Source organism: Fulmarus glacialis, unplaced genomic scaffold (assembly GCF_000690835.1).
Source record: "Fulmarus glacialis isolate BGI_N327 unplaced genomic scaffold, ASM69083v1 scaffold33496, whole genome shotgun sequence".
Taxonomy (NCBI): Eukaryota; Metazoa; Chordata; class Aves; order Procellariiformes; family Procellariidae; genus Fulmarus; species Fulmarus glacialis.
The window spans coordinates 1-8510 of NW_009216767.1; the positions used below are offsets into that span (position 1 = coordinate 1).

At 44.0% G+C, this 8510-nt stretch overlaps 1 protein-coding gene across 1 annotated transcript; it reads left to right on the forward strand.

Moving 5' to 3' along the window:
• The first annotated feature begins 1056 nt into the window (after window positions 1-1056).
• CHMP7 (charged multivesicular body protein 7) lies at window positions 1057-8112 on the forward strand. The gene is made up of 9 exons (XM_009579422.1): window positions 1057-1317; window positions 2721-2906; window positions 3625-3758; window positions 4148-4196; window positions 4501-4620; window positions 4965-5063; window positions 6038-6098; window positions 6706-6867; window positions 7710-8112. Exons 1-9 carry the CDS (start codon window positions 1174-1176, stop codon window positions 7772-7774), a joined length of 1020 nt encoding a protein of 339 aa, XP_009577717.1. The 5' UTR covers window positions 1057-1173; the 3' UTR covers window positions 7775-8112.
• The last annotated feature ends 398 nt before the right edge of the window (window positions 8113-8510 follow it).

Below are 8510 nucleotides of genomic sequence, written 5' to 3' on the forward strand. Positions count from 1 at the left end.
GGTCTCTGAGAGGGGGGGGCCCAGCTAGCAGGGAGGGGAGGCCTGAGGAGGGGTGGTTGCAGAGGGAGGGGGTGTAAGGGAGCTTTGTGCCATGGATGCGGGCAAGGAGAGCTCCGTGTGGTGCCAGCCTGGATGATGCCCGCTGTGTGCATGGCAGGGTGTTGGGTAAATGGAGGGGGAACAGGAAGGCAGGCTTGGCTCTCTTCTTGGAGGGGTGGTTGTGCCTGCCTGCGCTAAGCGCTGGGAGTGTGGGAGAGCGTGAGGGGGTTTTGTTGCTGTGCCAGGGCTTGCAAAGGAGAGGAGAGCACAGAGAGGCCCAAGGGAATATGGGGTTGTGGTGCGCGGGGGGGAATTTGGGAGCCCTGTGCAAGGTAAAGCATGGATAGGGAGTCAGAGGAGCTCACCCTGGGGCTCACAGGAGGTGTGGGAGGGCAGTGTGCCACGGGGAGTGCAGGGGATTCCCAAGGGAATACTGTGCTGGGAGAGCTGTAGGTGCAGGGGGAGCTTTGTGTTAAACTGGGTTACGTTTCCCTGAAACTGTTGTTGTGATGACCCAGCTGCGAATGGTATGTGGTGGTGTACGGGCATGTGGGGATGTGGTGCGCTGGTATTTGCAACCAAGTGTTTTGCGTTGTGAAAAAAGAGCCTGGGACTGATTCCCTGAAAAGATTCAAGAACAGTGCGAGCTAGCTGAGTCTGTCTGTAACATAAAAAATAAAATCTCTACATCTAAGAAAAAGCTATGTTTGCAATTTAACACGCAAATGAAGCACCTTGACATGTGCAACTGCCTTCTCCAAAAACTGACCCTCCCCGTTGATTTCCATGTTTGATGGATCGTTGGTTTCAAGTCAGAAAACTGGGAGAAACTTGCAAAACTGGAAAAATAGTAAACAAAAGACCCTTGTGTCCAGAGGAAGCTGAGGAAGAGTGGAGACACCTCTGTGCGCATTCACAGGCAGTGGTAACATGTCGAACTTTAGTTAGAAACTGGTGTTAGAGAACACCAGTGGGATTTTGGATGTACAAAACGTAGAGCAATGTTTCGGTTAATAATTCTCCATGCTGGCACTCTTGCTCGCTGCCAGTGGAAGGGTTTAGGACTGACCGTATTCAGTTCTGCATGCATGTCTTTTCTCTAGACGTGGCAAGCTGCAGAGGGAGTCAGACTTCATGGCCAGTGTAGACAGCAGCTGGATCTCCTGGGGTGTGGGAATCTTCATTCTGAAGCCCCTGAAGTGGACTCTCTCCAGTGTGCTGGGTGACAGTAAAATACCTGAGGAAGAGGAAGTTCTGATTTATGTTGAGCTGCTTCAGGTGAGTGTTGTTGAGCGCTTTCTCAAGATTATGCATCTCCAGAAAACTTATGAGTCATTTTATGTGCTAGCAAGGAAAGATCAGGGTTGGATAGACCTTCGTTGTACTCCTTAAGTGTATAAAAGCCTGTAGAGAGGTGGATGGAATAAGCTGGGAATAAGAAATAGTTTATATCTACAGATGTTCCTTGAAACTAACATCATGACTTTTCACTGACTTCCAAGAAATGGAAGGGGCAGGCTTGCTGGCTTGTCTAGGAAGGCAAGTAGTGTGCTGTGAGACTGCTGTAAATCTCAGGTTTGAGTTTGTGCAAGTGTAGTATACGAGCGAAACTTGCAGATTGAATGCCATCCGTTGTAGGAAGAAACGGGTGACGTAGAAGTCACTGGCTGTCAGTCCAGGTCCAGTGTATCATCGAGCTGAACTCGGGTGTGCGTTATTAAAGGCTGCTTTCACTTCAGAGCGTGCGCTTTCAGCTTGCCTTTTCAGATGTGATTAGAACTGCCCTTGGATCCTGTCAAAGACCCTTTTCTTTGGCACATTGTTAGTGGTAGACCTATGGGTTGCATTATGAATTCACGTTACTCATTGTTGCTCAGTCTAACTTGGATGGTGCGGTGCTGACAGTCGAGACCTTGGGTCCCTCTCTGTGTTAATCAGTGACTGTTAAAATTAGCACCAAGACTTGCTGCTATTTCATGCAAGTGGTGTCTAAATGACTGGGACTAGCAGAAATGCAAAAGCTCTTTAGATGTGTTCCTTTATTTGTAGTTTCTCTGATAGCAGATGGCGTCTTCCCTCTGTGGTGGGTATTCCACAGCCCTTTCAGAGGGTGTGTGCATGGGAGAGAAGAGAAACCTTTTAAAAAGGTGCCTGGAAAACCGTAAGCCTTGATGTGGAATCTGCGGGTGGATGGAAAGAGTTGTTTCTATAGTCTTAAGTGGACCATAACTCTCACTTGAAATGGGGAACACATTTCTTTTTCCTCTGCCCACATGCAAATGATGAGAACAATCACAGCGTGGATTAAAGAAAAGGTTTTGTTTGGTTTAAACTTAGGGTGGGGGGCAGACTTCAAGAAGTGCAGAGGAGACCAACTTGCTGTCTGTGTGGTTCTTGCGTTGTTCTGTAGCATTTGCACACGGAGAGTGAATAGTGTAGTTTCGGTTCTCGTGGAAAACTGTACTATTTTTCATTCATTAATGGTGATTTTTTTTAAAGCATAGTAATTGCTTTTGAATGTTACATACAACTCATTCGGAAAGTCTGTCTCACCCAAAACGTGATGCGTCTAACTTTTTACCCTCAGTGTGTGGGAGGAAGCAGGTGTGGACTCGGCAGTTATTGGGAGAGAAGTAAAAGTCCTGTGTAAACTAATAGAGAGCTCTGTTGCTTCCTTTCAGGAGAAGGCAGAGGAAGTTTATCGCCTATATCAGAACTCTGTGCTTTCTTCTCACCCTGTTGTTGCCCTCTCAGAGCTGCGTTCCCTCTGTGCCAGTGTTTGTCCAGATGAAAGGACGTTTTACTTGTTGCTGCTCCAGCTGCAAAAGGAAAAGAGGGTCACGATCCTGGAACAGCATGGAGAGAAGGTACAGGGTAAAGGTGACTGCTTTTGGGTGGTATAATCCCTGTCTTGCATTTCATCTGGCTGGAAAGAATACTTTATTGGCTAAATATGGGCGTTCTTTGATTGGAAAAGTGAATTCTATGTACTCCAACATCGTAACCTGGTTATAGATGAGAGATTAAACCCTCATTCTTGCATGACAGGTTCTTATTTTCCTCCATCAAACATTTGTAATATTACCTATGTAGTTTAACAGCTAGCAAATTGGCAGTACTGTAGTTGTCTACTCGCAGGTTGACTGTTCCCAGTTACCCAAATTGAAATCGTTCCATGCCACTAGAATCAGCGTTCCACTTTCTGTGGAAAGGCTTTCCTGTCTGTCAGTAACTACAGAGATGCAGGCGCTCTCGTCTCTAAGATGGCATCTTTGCCTGTAGTGTTCTGCACTGTACAGTTCAGTACTGAAGTACTTAGAAGTGTGACATTGCCATATGCTATTCAGAGGACCAGGACGGCTTTAAATCTTCAGGGTGTTCCTTTAAGGCTTTCTGCTTTCACAATGATGTCACCTGAGCCTGTCTAGTTTCATATTAGGTTATGTGATGACTGGTATGTCCTCATCACTCTATGGCAAGGCTTAAACTGGGGGTGTCTTTTCCCTTCATCAGAGTGAAGGTATTTCTAGTGCAGGCACAGATTCTGGAGACGAGTGACTCAAGCATGTGGTTCTCGTTCTTTAGATAGTGAAGTTTGCCCGAGGTCTTCATGCCAAAGTCTCCCCAATGAATGATGTGGACATTGGAGTATATCAGTTGATGCAAAGCGAACAGCTGCTGTCACAGAAGGTGGAGTCCCTTTCCCAGGAAGCAGAGAAGTAATTTGGGGAAGGGTGGTGGGAAGAACGTCTGTGTGCTGTAGAATTTGTATTCCTGTGATATAGTTAGAACAAAGCTGGTTTCTGAAAGCGCAAGTCATTCTTTCCTGTTCAGTAAACATAGTAGCCACAGTCATGTGGTAGGGCAGGTTTTCCAGTCTTTGTTCCCTATCCCCATGAAAACAACATGCAGTGAATGGATGTCAAAAGTTTTTGCAAAGATTTGGAATGCATTCAAGGACTACTGAGAAGCAACAATGGCTTAAGAGTGGTTGTATCTGAAATGCATTGTTACTCGGTCACATCAGGTAGTGAGGATGGTTGCTGATTTGTAAAATAACTATTGCTTGCAAAGGAATAAGCTTCTTTTCCTTGTTGCATCTGTACAGATGTAAAGAGGATGCCCGGAGTGCTTGTAGAGCTGGGAAAAAGCAATTGGTAAGTACTGTTCTACTTGGGAAGAACTACAAGTGTCTTGGAGCTGATCCATAACTGCAGATAATGACCAGGGTTAGGCATTGTACACTTGAACTTGGATGTGTTGAAGTGGTGTTTCTGAGGTCAAAGGTCTCCTTAAGGTGGAGATTTGTCCAGAGTGATGTGGTGAAGAGAAATGGAAATATCTAGCTCTTAAAACCAGCTGGTGTGTGTGTGCCTTGCTGTACAGGGATTGCTATTTTTTTACGCTTCCTTTGGCTACTGCCTGATTTGTGATCCAAGTCTGTGTATTTAATGTCTCCAGGCACTGAGATGTTTGAAATCCAAACGAAGGACAGAAAGGCGCATTGAAGAGCTTCATTCCAAGCTGGATGCAGTGCAGGGGATCTTGGATCGTATATATGCCTCCCAGACTGACCAGATGGTACGTGTTAATTTTGTCTTGTGCTTCTCACTTTAGCCCCGCTCTTCTCATTTGTGTTGCTTTACCTGCTTGTCAGAGCTTGTGTCTGAGGGGTGTAAGCTGGCTGGTGAGACTTTATTCTCTGATGTTGGGGTATTGCTCTGAATTAACCTGCCTGTGGCTTCATTTTCTTCTTGTGTGCTAATGTTTCTCTGATGGTCCTGCTTGGATAACAGGTCTTGAGAGAAGCTTACGCTGCCTGTTGTTTGTTCTTGGTTAGCATTGTGCATCTTTCTCTCTCTCTCTCTCTCTCTCTCTCTCTCTCTCTCTCCCCCCCCCTCCTTTTTTTTTTTTTTTTTTTTAAGGTATTTAATGCCTATCAGGCTGGTGTGGGAGCTCTGAAACTGTCTATGAAGGATGTTACTGTGGAGAAGGCAGAGAACCTGGTGGATCAGATACAAGAGGTACTGAAATAAGAGCACATCTAAATAAAGAAGCCAGTGGTGTGTAGATGTACACAGCAAGCTTGCCCAGCTATTAATGCTGAGGCTTCTGGCGCTGTTTGGTTTCTATTCCATATGTCACCAGAGCAAACTGACTTAATCTTGATCTTTTTAGATCAGCAAGCAGAGGTCTTCAGATAACTGGCTGTGTTTGGTTTTATGTATTTGCATTTATTGCTGGCTAGTAATCACAATTTACGTTAAATCTGTGCATTTCATGTGTTCTTTTGGTTAGCAATACTGTGCAGGCACACAACTTTCCTAGAAAATGTTTAGCGAAATGTATTAAAAAGAAATACAAGTCATACCTTTGAAAGCTGGACTGCAACTATGTGCATAAAAACAGGGACTTAAAACTGCCTAACCCATAATCTTCTGCAATTCAGTAAGGGAAAGGAGACGAGTTTATTCTGAATGAATTGAAATGAAGAGAGCAATCTGCTGCATAAGCTGGTGTAAAAAAAACAGAAAAGGATTACGTTTTTAGCAACTTCAGCTCCATGTACTTAAACAGTGACTTCAACAAGTGAGCTGAGGGACTATCTGTAAAATATCACAGCTGAGATGTATTGGTCTTTAGCTTCCTTATTTTGTTAGCCTAAGCAGCAATATAAGCTTGTTACTTATGTGAAAAAGCTAAAATTAGGGGGATTTTGGTTTTTTTTATGATGAAATCCTGTTTCAGGTTTGATCCTCAAACATGCTACTTGGTCTTGTAGCACTTTATTTAATAATCTTCCATGTTACTGTTTTTGCTAGTGAAAACACAGTCATGTTGGAAGTCTCTTTTGCACTTGTACCTGCTGCCTTTAAGTCAACTTTTGAATTGTGTTTGTTTGGGGTTTTTTTATTATTTCTACTTTTGACATAGGTGACTACAGTAAGACATAAAATTAGTTTATACTCGATATCAAATGCTGTGTATTTCTCCTCAGCTTTGTGATACTCAAGATGAAGTAGCCCAGACTCTGGCTGGAGTGGGGATCAACGGTCTAGGTATGTTTTGGGGTTTTCGTCCTTTGCTCATCTTCTCTTGCCACTGCTGGTCCTTTTTGCTGCCATCCCTTCCCTGCTCCCTCCCCATGTATTTCTAGTCCTCCTTCCTGGGAGGATAAGCACTTACTGAAATACCAAGGCTGTTGCTACTGGTGCCTTGAGAGGGAGTGAGGACTGACAAGGAGTTCTCTTCTCTGACAGTGGGTTGCAGGGGAATTGTGCATCTCCAAATCCTTGCAGTCTCTAAGTGTTGGTGGATTTCAGTTCGGAGTTGTGTAATGTTGATTTAAATCTATTTTTAGAGTGGCTGCTGCTTTGTTTTTTAAGTGATGATCTTTTTCCTCTGGCCTGTGTGTTGCTGCAGCTTGTTTGTCTCTGCTGAAATGTTTTCTTGCCCTTAGATGCCTTAGCACAAAGGCATCTAAAGAAATAGCTTCTCCCTGAGATCAGGACTGAATTTTCACCTTTAGAAGCGGCACAGGGAGTTTGTTATTATGAGTAATGATGGATGGGAGTAATAATACCTCTGTTAAACTTGAACTTCAGTCTGTGCTGCGAAGATGCTACTTAATTCTGCTTGGAACTGAATGTTTTCTTTAATCAGCAGAGATGGACACTGAGGAACTTGAGAAGGAGCTGGACAGTCTCCTCCAGGACTCGACTAAGGAGCCTGTAGATCTGCCTCCTGTTCCCCAGAAGGTGCTGAATCCACCCATTTCTGATGCTGAGCTTGAAGCTGAATTGGAAAAGCTCTCTGTTTCTGATGGAGGTACGGATGTTAGCAAGTTGTGTTAGCTAGCTGCTATTAGGATCTGTGATAGCCTTCAAAATGAAAGAAGTCTAGCAGAACTAAAGTCTGAGCCAGAATCTTTCCCACTTCTAGTTACACGGTTGAAAGGAAGCTCTCCTGGTGTCCCTGCCAGGTGCTCAGTGGCATTGTCTTTCACTACCAGACTCAGTCTTGAGAGAACTGCCCTCTTTGCTAGAAATTCTGCCTGGATTTTGCCATGGGGTATAGGGAAAATTGAAGGCCCTATGAGGGAGCTAAAGCTTGGACTAATTATTTTTTTTTTGTCATTGTTTAACAAAGCCTGTACAAAGCCAGGCAGTGTTTTTGTATGTTCTGTTAACAGTGATAAAGTAGACCAGCGTTTTCATGCCTGTTGCTGCCAAGCATGCAGCATCTTCTGTGTTCTAGAATGCTTACTATGTCTTATGTGTTACAAGTATGATGTCTGCTTAAACTGGTACTAAACTAGTCTTTATTGAGTAACAGTGAGTGACCAGAGCTTATGGGCTTGAACTGCATGCTGAGTTTTCCCTAGATCTGTCTTAGACAGGGGTAAATAGACTTTAATTTTCCTTTCAGGAATCTGTTAATGAACAATTACACAGGACCGTCCATATAGTTTTCTTCCTATTCTCAAGTTTCAGAGCAGAAGAATGCTCAGCATCCCATATCAAACACGAAGCATGGGTTTCCAAGAGAATGCCATTGAATATTGAAGCACTGAGGCGCTCCAAAACTGTGTTTGTTAGTTATGGACGTGGTTGATCTAGTCCCTCTTACTGATGAAAACTGATGTCTTTCTCTTGCAATTTTCTTTATAGATTTGGCACAAAAGACTCCCTCTGCTTCCTCTGAACCCAAAACAGCTCTGGGACTGAATCTCTAAAGACCCGACAGTATCCTGTTGCTGCAGTTTGAGAAACTGTCTTAAGGTTCCTTAACTAATGACTAGAACTTCTGGGGAGAGGGGTAATGCTCCCCTGTTCTTCATGGATATCACTTTGCTCAGCAACAGGATCTCCTGCCATGACAATCCACTCTGGAACTGGCCCCAGCTGGTGTTTGTCATCTCTGTGCCAACATCTGCACTGGTCTCAATTTGACTTGTTATCCCAAGTCACTCTGCGACGTCCAGTCTTCCCTTCTGGGAATGCAATTCACTATTCTGCCCAGTGAAGATAAACTCTTCTATGTCCATAACAATGCTTGGTTTTGTTTTCTTTGCTGTGGCTGATGTTGAGAATCTGAGTTGCAGCGTATTGCAGTTGCTCAACATTTGGCTGTTTGTGTGGTTGTTTAAAACACTTGGCACATAAGTACTGTCCTTGACATAAGTTATCTGCAACAAGCTTGAACACCTGTTGATAGTTCTATCCCTCCCTGTCTGTATTTTGCACGGTCGTGGACAACTAGACACTGTAACTGTTAAATTGTAGGAGATTTTGATGCTGCTCTAGGGGGCAGCAATTGCAAGCACAAGACAAAAATAATTCCTCTTTCTGTAATGACACTAAGGCCTTAAAAGGGAGACCTGCAAAAGATTTTAAATGAAGGAGTTTCTTACGCTGCCTGTTGTGATGAAGGCTTGCAGTCACTATGATACAATTTTCTGCTTGCTCTTA

Coding starts and splice junctions, on each gene's coding strand:
- CHMP7 (XM_009579422.1), top strand. CDS start 1,174: ATGGCCAGTGTAGACAGCAGCTGGATCTCCTGGGGTGTGGGAATCTTC. Junction 2,907..3,624: donor TGGAACAGCATGGAGAGAAG/GTACAGGGTAAA, acceptor CTCGTTCTTTAG/ATAGTGAAGTTTGCCCGAGG. Junction 4,197..4,500: donor GAGCTGGGAAAAAGCAATTG/GTAAGTACTGTT, acceptor TAATGTCTCCAG/GCACTGAGATGTTTGAAATC.